A 14,211-nucleotide genomic window follows, 5' to 3' on the forward strand; every position below is an offset into this window, starting at 1 on the left:
GAAAAAAATATGGAACTGAACAAGGCTTTTGAAATGCAAGAAATGAGAATGGTAAAAAAATAAATAAAAAAAATAAAAGAACTTTACATTTTACAGCTTTCTAATACTGTGTAAATGCCTGAAGGAACACAGCCAGAAAGGGGTCTGGGTCAGCACAGACTCACAGAAGCTTAGCGTCTGTACAACTGAAGCCCTCTTACTGCAGGAAAACTGATTTTTGCTTCATTGTTTCGAGAGTCAGAACCTTAGAGCATAAACTAATACCGCTTAAAGGGGAACTCCATGAAAACATAATTTAAGCTTTTTGAAAAGTAAACATAATTTTATGCAACTTTGCAATATACATCAATTAAAAAATATGCAGACTTTTCATGATTTTTAATGGTTTCTGACAGTTCCCTAAGTCTAGCCCAATGCTCTCCTGCTGATCTTTCTGACTACTTTGCTGAGCTGGATGACTACTTACTTTGTATAAACAACCATCTATACGGAACGTATTTTAGGACATCCTGCATCTATGCCTTCCGAATGGCGCATCGGTTGCTTTTACCATCATTCATCGTTCAAATCTGCAATCACACCTCAATCTCTACCCTCCCTTCTCAGCCGTCAGTCATACGAACTCCGCCCTCAGCCTTCTGCCCTCAGCCTTCCCCCTTCAGTCCTCCATCCTCCGCCCTCAGTCCTCTTCCTTTTAGTCTTCTACCCAGGGCCGGAACTAGGGGTAGGCAGAGTAGGCACGTGCCTAGGGCGCAAAGCTTGGAGGGCGCCAGGCACGTACCTTTCTCTGCTTCCTACCCCTAGTCCGGCTAAGTGCGCTCCTCTTCAGTCCTGCGTACTGTCTGTGCGCCTGCGCATGCGTGCGCGTACAGGAGGAGAGCTTACCGGAAGGGGGTGCCGGTCAGTCAGCGCACATGCGCACGTACTTCCAGCACGCACGGTGGAAGGGGCGCCATGGCTGGCTGGGTTGCTTGGGGCGCCTGGCCGGCGTGGCCCGGCCCTGCTTCTACCTTCCGCCCTCCCTGCTCAGCCCTCCAACCTCTTTCCTCAGCACTACCCCCTCAGATCTCTCTTTTCAGCCGACAGTCTTATCCATACGTTTCTAAAGTGATGAGCGAGGGCGGAAGGCAAAGGACTGAAGGAAGAGGACTGAGGGCGGAAGGCAGATGACTGAGGGAGGAGGATGGAGGGCTGAGGGCGGAAGGCTGAGGGCGGAATTCGTATGACTGACGGCTGAGAAGGGAGGGTAGAGGACGGAGGTGTGACAGCAGATTTGGACGATGAGTGACGGTAAAAGCAACCGATGTGCCATTTTGACGGCATAGGACATTGCATAAAGGACAGGTATTTCGCTGCAGGATGTCCTAAAATGCGTTCCTTACATCTATCCCCAGCCTGCATCCTCCAAACCCCACAATTCCCTGCACACGTGATTTCAACAAGGAAAGGAACATCACAGTGCAATGCATTGTGGGTTATGTAGTGCCTGCATGCTGTCTGTAAATAGGGATGTAGCGAACCGCCGATAATGTGTTCGCGAACGCCGTTCGCGAACACCGGCAAAAAATGCGAACAGTTCGCGAACTTCGAACATCCGAAAATCGTTCGATTCGAACGATCGAAGGATTTTAATCGTTCGATCGAACGATTTTCGTTCGAATCGAACGATCGAAGCCATTCGATCGAATGATTTCATTCAATCCAATGGCTTCGATCGTTCGATTCGAACGAAAATCCTTCGATTTAAGGGATCGAATGGTCGAATGGTCGAACGATTTTGACGCGAACGCCTATTGGCGAACGTCGCGCGACGTTCGCGAACTTGCGGCGGACGCGAACAGCCGATGTTCGCGCGCACAAGTTCGCCGGCGAACAGTCCGCGACATCCCTATCTGTAAACTGTGGAGAAGTTGTTACAATTTGTAACATCAGTGTTTAGTCCCTCCTTACCTGCCAGGATTTTGAAACGATGCAGAAAGAGAAGAACTGTTAAACAGCTGGATTTCAGCATAGAAAATGGCATTTATTCATACTTTTTGAAGAAACAGGTAACTGAGATGGGTATATTAGGGGTTTCTGTGTTATGTGGCCTCTTTATCAAATTTTGGTTTGGAAGCCGGAGTTTCCCTTTAATAAATAAGTAAAAAAGAATTGAAAACGTTTCCTGTATATTATATAGTTTATTTTATTATGCATAGATTTCAGACTTCTCCAAAAACCAATCTCCACTTTACTGAGCACTACTTCTAACTATCATACGAGGGCGCTAAGGAAACCTAAGCAACCCATAGCCCAGTGCGCATAAACAGGGATCTTTATGACGCCAGTGTGGGCACGCCCATTTGGAGAGAGATTGGGCTAACTTGTAAACTAAGCACCGCTTCAGGGCTCGGTGGTTGAGTTAACGCATGCGCAGCGCGAGAGATCCGGGTATTTGGCAGGATGAGAGCTGCTTTCCAAGATGGCGGCGGAGGGAGGAGGGAAGGAAATGAACGAAATTAAAACCCAATTCACTACCCGGGAAGGCCTTTACAAGCTCCTCTCTCACTCTGAATACAGCCGCCCCAACCGGGTGCCGTTTAACTCGCAGGGTTCTAATCCGGTCAAGGTCTCCTTCGTGAACGTCAACGATCAGTCCGGGAACGGGGACAGGATCTGCTTCAATGTGGGCCGGGAGCTGTATTTCTACATATACAAAGGCGTCAGAAAGGTAACGCTAGGGGCTTGGTGTTTGTTTTCCCCCTGCTCTTTGCTGCTGTGATGGACACCGTGAGGTGAAAGCGAGAAGGTTTACAGGACGGGGCAGAGTGCGTGGGGCGGTCCCGTGTCACCTGCTGCCATAGGTTGACACCTCCTTCGTGCTGGGAGAAGTGACATGGCCCCATGTGCAGCGTCCCCACTGGGTGGCACTTGTCCTGCTATTCTCAGCTTTGTGCTGTTTCATTTAACACTCTGCATCCAAACATTTCCACTTCAGTTACTGATCTAATTGCAAACGTGCCCTAGCGAGGTAACCCATAGCAATCAGTTAGGGATTTGCTCTACTAGCCTGATGAAAGCAAAACAATCAATGGTTTGCTATGGGTTACCCTTGCACTAGTGCAAACATGGCACAAACTACTGTTAAGGCTGGGTGGAGATAGTGGGACATGTAGTCTAGTCACTCTGCTGTGATATTGGATATTGTAAATCCTAACCCTAGTGGATTGACTAACATCACATATTCAAGCGGAGAACATCTTTGTTGGCACAATTACCAGAGAGATTAACCTTTGTACCTCTAGCGATTGTCCAGACTCCCACATGTAGCTTATACAGGGATTCTGGGAGTTGTAGTTGTACAGCGACTGATGTGTGACGGATGTGATGTGTTTACTGAAATTCTTGAGCCTATTATGCAGAACGTCACCGTTCTCTTGTAGTGTCAGATTATGTGCTAATGATTCAGTTGATTCTGGCTTTAGATTCAGACACTGTAGATCAGAGATTAACATAACCCGTCAAATGCTATTAAGAGGCTAAGTTTATCCCATGCCCGTCATAAGAAGTTAAGGTATTTCTGCCGGAGCTCGATTAAGTAGGTAATTGTAAATTTTGTATGTGTGAATGGGTGTGCACAGTTAACCCATGTATACTTATGAAGTCAAATTTCCAAGCAAAACTGGTGTAATTTAGTTACATGCACTTACACTAGAATTGTGTTACCATTGTTTATCATGGGGAACATTGAACTTATTTGTCCTTAATGATTCTTATTGCATTGGTAAAAACTCATACGATGCTCTTACTAGTTTATTTATTTTAATTGGCCTTAGACTTTATTGCATGTTGGAAGGTCCTTACTGAGTCTATGGCATCTTACAGAAGCCCCTTTTCTGGCAATTGCCATAATCTATAGATTGCCAGTCTGGAATTGGCATGCTGTTTTCAAATCTTCATGTTGATTTATCTGCCGGAGCTTAAAAGATTTGGTTGACTGAATATCACATATGTGATACTTTGGAATTTGATGTTGCTTAAAGGGGTTGCTCACTATTAAATTAACTTTTAGTATAATGTAGAGAGTGATATTCTGGGACAATTTGCAATTGATCTTAATTTCTGATTTTTTTTTCCAGTTATTTAGCTTTTTATTCAGCAGCTCTTCAGACTGCAATTCAGCAATCTGGTTGCTATGGTCCAAATTACCCTTTTAAATTACCCTATCAACCATGCACTGATTTAAATAAGAGACCGGAATATTAATAGGAGAGGGTATGAATAGAAAGATGAGTGTTAAAAAGAGCAATAGCAATACATTTGTACCCTTACGAAGCATTTGTTTTTCAGATGGGGTCAGTGACCCCAGTTTGAAAGCTGGAAAGAGACAGAAGAAGAAGGCAAATAATTCAAAAACTATAAATAATGAAGGCCAGTTGAAAAGTTGTTTAGAATTATAATATTCTTTAACACATTTAAAGTTAACTTAAAGGTTAACTTTAATATTGCAAACTTGGCAAGTATATCATTGTTGAAAATAGCACCTCAATCCATGGAGTTGGTGTTTAGAAGTGTGTGTTCCAAAGAGCTTAAGGCTATGCGCACACAGGCTGAATTCTCCAGCTGTTCTCAGCCTGTTTATGTTTACAGACTGAGAGAAGCAGATCTGCTCCATTGATTAGAAACCAATCAGCCTGTGTGCGATCATACACAGCGGAGCTGAAGCTGAGGTCAGCCCAGAGATGCCTCATTTTGTTATTTGGGCTGACCTCAGCTTCAGCTCCACTCTGTGTGTGTGTGCAGGCTGTTCAGATTACCTTGCAAATGAAACTGTAATCCTTTGGCATTGTTCTTTGCAGGGAATAATGGGCATGCATGCTTAACAGTGGTCATTTTAACAATGTATTTTTATAAAATATCAAATTTTTAGTCATAAAGGGGTAGTTCACCTTTTAATTTAATTTCAGCTAGATATTTTGAGACAATCTGCAATCAGTCTTCAGTTTTTATATTTGGAATTATTTAGTTGTTTTTTTTTTTTTTCCATAAGGCATTTTAGTTGCTAGGGTCTAATTTACGCTAGTAACCAGCCAGTGGTTTGAATGGGAGTGTAGTATGAATAGGAGGGGGCCTGAATAGTAAGCCTACTTATAAAAAGTAACAATAACAAGCAAATATGCCAGCCCAGGGGGTGGAGGGCACTTGGGATGTAACATTTATTTAGTCCCTCTTTTATTGGTTGTTTTTTTTTTTGTTTGCAATTTGTATATTCTGTGTATACACCCATTTATTGTATAGCGCTGTGTAATCTGTTGGTGCTTCATTAATATATGTTAAAATATCCTGGTCTATATGTACAATTATTTTGGAGTGCTTCAACTTATGTTTTTGTTCTGTAAAACATTTGGGACTTTTGAGTATTTAGTTTTGTAGCTTAAATCTGTATTTCTCAAAAAATGTAATTCAGTTAAATGTTGTGTGTCCTACAATGTATGCACAACTGTTGTATGTTTTCTTGCATGCTGCACGTTTCAGTTGTTACCTGAAAACGCCTACATTTTTCAGATGATCGGTCTTAACCCAGCGCAGATCACAAATCTTCAAAATGTAAAAGGGACATCTGCCAATGACTTATACATGACCTCAACAGGTTTTAGGTGGAGTATTTTTGGATTTGGATTTTTAGCAGCTTTGGGGTATAATAAATCTCAACATTTTTTAGTTTTTTCCCTTTTAAAATCTCGACCAGAAATTTATTTTAATAAATAGACCCTTATTCTCATAACCAACCTTTTCAGTTGAAAGCTCAAATGGGCAGCATCTTTACCTCCTGGTTTGGGTAGTATTTGTATGTAATCTGTGTTTTTGTATATTCTTTGTACAGCAATATTAAAAGGGTTGTTTGCCTTTGACTTGACTTTTTTAGTATGCTGTAGAGAGGTATATTCTGGGACAATTTGCAATTAGTTTTCATGTTTTATTATTTGTGGTTTTTGAGTTATTTAGCTTTTTATACAGTGCAAAATCACACTCAATAGCTTAAAGGAGAAGGAAGCCCCCTGGGTGCAAAAATCCCTCCCTACTCCACCCTGGCCTACCTGTCCCCCTGGGCAAATGCCCCTAACTTGTTACTCACCCCTCTGCGCAGGTCCTGTCCACAGAGTTCACAGTCGCCATCTTTTCCCAGATTTGATAATTGGTCCATAGCAACCAGATTGCTAAAATTGCAAACTGGAGAGCCGCTGAATAAAAAGCTAAATAACTCAAAAACCACAAATTATAAAAAATGAAAAGCAAATGGTATCAGAATATCACTCTCTACATCATACTAAAAGTTAACCCCTTTACGAGAGAAGGACTTTGGTGATATGGTTGTTTATGGGAGAGTAGAAAAAACAGATGGGAAAATTACTTTTTAACACTAGGAGATTAAAATTGGCACCTCAAAAAGTCTGTGCCGGGTCTGTAAAATCTTTGCAGCTTTGCCTTCAGTTGGGGGAAACCCTTGATTAGACTAAGGGTAGGACTACATGGACGTTTTTGGCGTGATCCGACACACTGCGACAAAACGCCGGCGTCAAATCGCATGTGACGGAAATAAGGTAAGAGGTAGAAATGTCGGATGAAGTCACAGTGTTGATCCGACAGTCGTGTTGCATCGAATTAAAGCTGCGACTTCATCCGACAAAGCATTCACTTACCTTATTTCCTTTGCATGCGACTTGATGCCGGCGTTTTGTCGGATTGCGCCGAAAACCAGTGTGTAGTCCTACCCTTAAGCAAAGGGAACCTTATAGAACACCTGACGCTTTCATCAGTGTTCTTTCTAAATCTATTTGATTAGTTTTAGACTAAATCATTGACCTTGTTACCTTGCATATTAATGTCTGACCTTTATATGGTTATTGCAGTTCTTTCAATAGCTTTGTTTTTGGTGGTAGCACTCTGGGGCAAACGTAATATAAAATTAGGTTAAACAGTAAGTGCAATTATCTATTTAAAAAGCCTCTATTTAAGGATCAAACTTTAGCTTTATCCCTTATGTAGAAAGTAATATTCTAAAACAGTTGGTTTTCATTTTTAATAAGCTTTGAGTTGTTTAGCAGCTCTCCAGTTTCAATATCGATCTGGTTGCTACTGTCCAAATTACCCTAGCAACCAGACTTTGATGTGAATAAGAGACTGGTCTATGAATAGGAGTAAAAGTACACACACACACACGAGTTTTGAGAAAAAGGCAAATAAAGCTAAACCTATAGTCAGCCTATATAGCATAGGCTGACTGTTCTAGCCGTTCCCAGACTGTGTATTTTTGCAGGCTGAGAGAAGCAGATTTGCTCAGTGCCCCCTGCTCCATTGATTAGAATCTGATCAGCCTGTGTGCGCTCACACACAAAAACTGGAGTTGAAGCTCAGGTCAGCTTAGAGATGCCTCCTTTCGCCTCAGCTTCAGCTCGTCTGTGTGTGAGTGCACACAGGCTGATCGGATTTAAATAAATAAGAGTAGAGGCAATGAGCAGATCCGCTTCTCTCAGCCTTGCTTGCCACATGGGGCTGGTTTTCGGCCTGTGGATTAATTCAGCCCAATAATTGTCTCCATGGTGGAGCCTAAGGATAGGTACTGTATATTTTTATATAATACACAAAAGCCATGAATATCCTGTAAATTATATCCTTATAAACGGTGAGTTCTGATGTCATCAGTTATAAACGGTGAGTTCTGATGTAATTTCTGTCACATGACTCATTGAAATTTGTGTATTATAATAAATAAAGTACCCCCAGTTGTAAAATATGAGGATATTAGAAGTTACCTCGGAGTTCCATGACCTGTATAAAAACACTCGGCCTTCGGCCTCGTGTTTTTATATGGTCATGAAACTCCTCGGTAACTTATAATATCCTTATATTTTACAAAAGGGGGTACTTTATTCACTATATAATGCTCAAAAGCAGTGAATTATCCGTAAAATCCCCATAAATGATTCTCTGTGAATTACTGTCCATAGTTTCATATACAAACTACAAAAGATTGAAGTCATTGTGTGATTTTGATATTCCTGGAGCACATTTGCAGTTCTGAATAGGAATAGAAGCTGACCTATTGCTTTCCTCGGCTGAGGCAATAAAAGGAAATATTCGGAGAAAGTGGCTCATGTACATGCAATAATCGGAGGGAGGAAATCTGTGATGCAGAATATAATACAATAATACAATTATATAAACACTGCATAAAATGGATTCTGCAGTGGAAAATTCCACTGTTTAAAATTCTTACCGACCAATTTTAATGTATTAATTAGTTTCTTTATTATATTTATTATATTATATTTATTATTATAGTAATTATTATACTGTGTGTGTATATATATAACATAGTATTATTATACTGTGTGTGTGTGTATATGTGTGTATATATGTATATATGTATATATGTATATATGTATATATATATATATATATATATATATATATATATATATATATATATATATATATATATATAATATATATATATATATATATAAACATTTTATTTTTTTACTTGGGTGGTATTACCTTTTTAGATAGAGTTTTATATTTCTTTGCTAGATCATTCCTTAGCAGACTTAATGGGCAACACATTAGTGCAAGCAACAGTAGGAAGGCATTGAGGGTGGATGCATTTGTTGCTGCTGGGAGGGATCATAAACTGTGAATCAACTACATTTACACTTACTACCGTATTCCTTTGACAAAGATGTGTTCAGGTAGCTGGTGCAGGGAGACAGTCTGTGCAACTGTATAATGGAGGAGAAATCAAACACCACATATGCAAATACGTTGGCAACTGGGCATTTAGCTTCATGAGGAATTTATTGCTAATCAAATGAAAAGAAAATACTAGAAATAAGAAAAGGAAATAGCTGCAGTGTATGTGCAGTTTTTCCCATTTTGATTTTGTTTACATTTCTTCTAAACGGTGAGCTGTCCATGCAGCACTATTAACTGATTCATTTTGGAATTTTTTTTTCAGCAATCTGGTTGCTAGGGTCCAAATTACCCTAGCAACCAATCATTGATTTGTATAAGAGACTGGACAATGAATAGGAGAGGGTCTGAATATAATATAATTAATGTAATATAATATGATTAATAAAAATTAGTAATGATACATTTGTAGCCTTATAGAGCATGCAATTTTAGATGGGGGCAGTGACCCCCATTTGCAAGCTGCAAAGAGTTCGAAGAAGGCAAATTAAACTGTAAAAAGGAAAATATGAAGGCCAATTGAAAAATTGTTTAGTATTCACCTTTCTATAACATATAATATAACATGCTACTTTAATTTAAAGGTGAACCATCCCTTTTAAATATCTGAACATAAATTTGAAAGATGGAGGCATGATGGCTAACCTCGTCCACAAGCTATTATGAAATTGCCTTCTTGGAACCAGATTATTGGGGGAACAATTGTGGAAGGTTTGCTTTGATTTATCAATCAATAGCATTAGGAAATAGGAGTGCACTTGTTCTACTCTGGAAGAACAGGCATACAAAGCATGTGATTGCTACATAAATAGCTAATTAGTATAATGTTGTTATAACAGAACAAAATGTGTCTTATATGCTCAGCACACTTATTAACTTTGTACACAGTTCAGTTTGAAATGTGACCTACAAGAACTTGACAGACCAAGAATTTCATGCAAGTAAAAACTTCACCTAGAGCATATGTATATATAATACACAGCACAGCATTAGTTATCACTGAATATTTTGTTACATTAGGTGAGTAGCTTGGGACATCACACCTATGCTTTTTTTCTTATCTTCACTAGGTATTCTTGCTTTACAGCATTGCATGCAGGGATTTTGTCAGGGCAACTCTTCCTCACCCATTTTGAAATAACATAAAGGGACTAAAGTACAGCAGCACTCTTGTTTTTATCACATCTCTCCATGTGACTGAGCAGTCAGAAATTGCAAATGACTGATGCCTACAGGCAATAGAAACATGGCAATATCTTGTTCAGATCAACAGGTAGTGGTCCCATGAGTCTTAATTGATGGGGAAAATAAAAAAATAAAAAAACTATGTTCTGCTGTTTTATTTAGCACACGTGTATCTTTATGCACTTCTAAGTTGTGCTGTTTTATACCAGGCCCGGACTGGCAATCTGTGGGTTCTGGCAAATGCCAGAGGGGCTGCTGTATGGTTCCATAGAAAGTTACCATATAGTGGGCTGGTAGGAGGCTGTGTGGGCTGGTAGGGGGCTGTTTGGGCCTCTGTGTACTTGGAATGGCAGGGCCTATTTTGACTCCCAGTCCAGGCCTGTTTTATACTATATATAAAAGCCTCGAGGAACTACTTACATCCTGCCAATCCTAGTGTGATGGCTCACTAAATAGTGAATTTACATAGGCAGATGTTGCTGGCTGTTGGATTCGTGGTTGACTGATTTGGCTCATATTTCACATATCTTTAAAATACAAGAGATGACAGTACCATTATGTGTTCATATGGTAAGCTGGTTTTCATTAAAGGTTCTCTTTGCACTTACTGATAGACGGGTTCTAATCATAAATGGGCTAAAGAATCATTTTCCCTGGGCCCTTTATGATAAGGGGTCCACATCTAGACCTGTAACATGGTGTTTGACTGAAGCATTCCCTAGTTATGGCTGACCCCTCATTTTTATCACCTGGATGAGCTAAATAACATAATCATTTTCTTTAGTAATCGGGCAGTTTTAATGGAGATTTTCCCCACTTTGCTGTTTAACTACTCTCATGGCTGTTGGGCTAGGGTGGCACACCTGGACCTCATGTCTTCTTCAGTTAGCACAGGCTAAAGTCCTGTACAGATGTCCCAAACGTGTGTATGGATATACACACACAAATAAACACACATCCATTTTGTTTTTTTGCTGATGTGTCCACAAAATTCCATTGCCTGAATATGGAACCAAATCCAAATTTGAATAAAATTAAAAAATGGCATCATCTGTGAACAAAGATTTATAATTTATCCAGAGCCTTAGTCATATGACTTTAAGGGTTTGGATTTATATCAGATGAACAATACTGAGGTTTGGATTTTTTATGGTAATCCTGTTTACTTTATTCTATTTTGAGTTTCTAAGAGTCTTCATGCTGGTGTAAGGAGTCTGATTTTAACTGACAGATCTAATGTATCTTTTTGGGAGGCTCCCTTTCTTAATAGAGCTATCAGAGCTCCCTGAAATAACTGATGCCAGCTCAAACAAAATTTAACTAAATAACTGACTTTGTAACAAATCTGTCATGTAGAGAGACAAGATTGTCTGGTGATTATGGAAAAAATGAGCTCCAATACATCTTCTAGGTAAATCTAGGCTAAAGGAGCCCCACCAAAGACTCCTGCAATAAGAGAGAGTGAAGAGAGATTAGACGCTGAAAGGGGAGTTAGTGGATATCTAATGATGTGCATGTCCAGCCCCAACCTGTACCTGATCCAACCCACCATTTCGGGGGCTGGGCTGACAGGTCCAACAGATTGGTGGAGGACAAATATCAAAGGTGCAAAAGCTGCTGAGCTCATGGGGAAGGGCCTTGGGAAGAGTCACCACCTACCTGCAACTTTCAAGAAAAATGTTTGCTGGCCTGAACCTGCCTGACCCACAATCTGTAGCTGGATCTGATCAGCGACTTCAATGGCAGTGCTTTAAAACCAGCGCTTTTAGTGTTTAGTTTATGATATCTCAGTTCAGTGTATGTGTTTACTTTTCCTTGGCTAACCCTCCAAATATCTTTCACTCTTGTTAAATCAGGTATTTAGAACAGCAGTGTGCTAAACGTTAATGAGTCTTTCAGACAACCAATATTTGATCCTGCTTTGTCCTGTGGCACACAAGCTCTGATCCTCGGAACATATCTAGAGTCCCCACCATAAAACTAATTCAAGCCATGGTTGATTGCCAAGAAGGAAATTGAATCATCACATGTGCACCATGAACGATTCCTCGTAAGCTCAAAAAAGTGCTTTTCCAGCAGTAAGGCCTATATTCTTGGACTGCACTGCTTTACATCATATTAAATGAATGAAAGCTGCAGACTTTGGCCCTTCATACGGAGTCATCAACTTATTGGGGGCCTCAGACATGCCTGCCTGTGCTATATCTGGCCGAAAATCTCCTGGATGTCATTGGGCAGGTTTGAAAATCCCATCTGATGTTGATGTGGTCCTCATCAAACAGACCTCCATAGGGCCCAGTGTACACTGTGCACGGCTCATTGTCATATTAGCCTTGGCCAAAAATACATTGGGGGTCATTTATCAACACTGGGCAAATTTGCCCATGGGCAGTAACCCATAGCAACCAATCAAATTGCTGCATTCATGATACTACTTGCAGCAGGCTTTAAAAAGATAATCACTGATTGGTTGCTATAGGTAACTGCCCACGGGCAAATATGTCCAGTGTTGATAAATGAGCCCCATTGTGTTCTGTGCAGTTTATCTGTGTCTACTGTTCAAATTGAGCCTTTTGCCGTAGGCTAATGCCACACATGGATCTGCTCCTAGGACAGGAATCCACCCCTTCCTTGCCTGCACCGGGAATAATTGCGTCGACACATGCTGCGGATTTCTGTGCCGAAATGCATGCCCAGCAGCTTATTTATGTCAACTATAGTAGTGTTTCTGAAGTAAACACCTGTTTTACTAGTACAGGGCAATAGAACATTATATTTTAATTACTTTAAAGCACTTTAATTTTTCTGTGTTATTGTTCTTTTAAAGGGATAAGGTTCCTCTTTAACTTTTAGTATGTTCTAGAATGGCTAATTCTTAGCAACTTTTCTTTTGTCCTTTATTAAGTTCCAGCTTGCAAATGGGGACCACTGACCCCATCTCAAAACAAATCATCTGTAAGACTACAAACTTGTTATATTGCTATTTTTTTATTACTCATCTTTCTATTCAGGCCCTCTCCTGTTCATATTCCAGTCTCTTATTCAAATCAGTGCAAGGTTGCTAGGGTAATTTGTACGAAATTGGGCTAAAACTGCAAACTGGAGAGCTGCTGAATAAAAAGCTAAATAACTCAAAAACCACAAATAAAAAAAAAAAGGAAACCAATTGCACATTGTTTCAGAATATAGCTCATCATCCATCATACTAAAAATTAATTTGAAGAACAACACCCTTTAAAAGACACGCAGAGCCAGAAACTGTAGTTATGTATATTGCCAAATGTAAAATGTCTGCATATAGCCCTGATTCTGTTTGCTAATAATTGTGCAGATCCAAATTCTGTTTTTCAGCATTTAGGAATGCTGGCAGTTGGGGCCCCCGCAGATTCCCCCCCACTGATTTCAATCGGATTACCTTCCAGTGGATTTTCATCTCTTGCCTGTTCTGTAGATTTACCAAAAGCCATTAACTTAGAGGTTTAGGGACCTGGAAGAATTAAAATAGATTTAAAAAGAAAACTAATACCTCCACAAAAGGTCTTCACAATAAAACAATGCTTAAAATAGTATTTTTATTTACTTATAGAAAGCTCAGCTGACTAGTACAACAAATGTTCATATAATCCGTAACATATATGATTAATTAAACTGGGCAAAATACTGTTTGTATAGTAGATCTTTATTTAACTGTTCTGTTTGTTCGGCTGCTTTAGGACAAGGTCACATGGGGGGGTGAAAAAAAAAAAAAATAAGCGAGTGTAAATACGCCAAAGAAACCACACACGCATGATAATATGCATTTTTTTAGCCTGTAGTTTTCTTTTCCCAACAAGCATTTCTGGTTTTTGTTGTTCTGCCACAATTCCAACTGGAGGAATTTTAGTGAACTTTTGTAGGGGGGGGAAAAAGGCAAGCGGAAATGCAATTTACATGCATAATGTAGCTGGACTGTTCGTCAATACACAACGTAATTACATTGGATTAATTAAATATAGGTCAATTACAATGTACTGTTTTATTATAACAGAGAAAAAGCTAATTATTTTTTAATTTTTTTTTTATTTGGATCAAGTGGAGTCTATGGAAGATGGCCTTTCCGTATAATAGGTATCTGGCTAACAGATCGTATACCTGTACTACTTTTCTGCTTTTGGCACAGTATAAAACATCTACAGTATATAAAACATCTGTTCATCTGCCCCAGGGCCTATGTATTGGGTAAAGTCCTGTATATTAGAGGCATATAAACTGATTAGGTTAACATAATGGAGCTGTCTCAATTTTAAAGGGATACTG

At 39.7% G+C, this 14,211-nt stretch overlaps 1 protein-coding gene across 1 annotated transcript in view; it reads left to right on the forward strand.

Annotated features, from left to right (window-relative positions):
- Positions 1-2,374: 2,374 nt before the first annotated feature.
- Positions 2,375-14,211, forward strand: part of wdr20.L (WD repeat domain 20 L homeolog) — a 33,773-nt gene continuing 21,936 nt past the window's right edge. The window contains exon 1 of the mRNA XM_018230565.2: positions 2,375-2,710. Coding sequence (XP_018086054.1) covers positions 2,462-2,710 — 249 coding nt within the window. The 5' untranslated portion in view covers positions 2,375-2,461. The remainder of the gene's footprint in view (positions 2,711-14,211) is intronic.

The sequence above is a fragment of the Xenopus laevis genome, chromosome 8L, assembly GCF_017654675.1.
Source record: "Xenopus laevis strain J_2021 chromosome 8L, Xenopus_laevis_v10.1, whole genome shotgun sequence".
Classification (NCBI taxonomy): Eukaryota; Metazoa; Chordata; class Amphibia; order Anura; family Pipidae; genus Xenopus; species Xenopus laevis.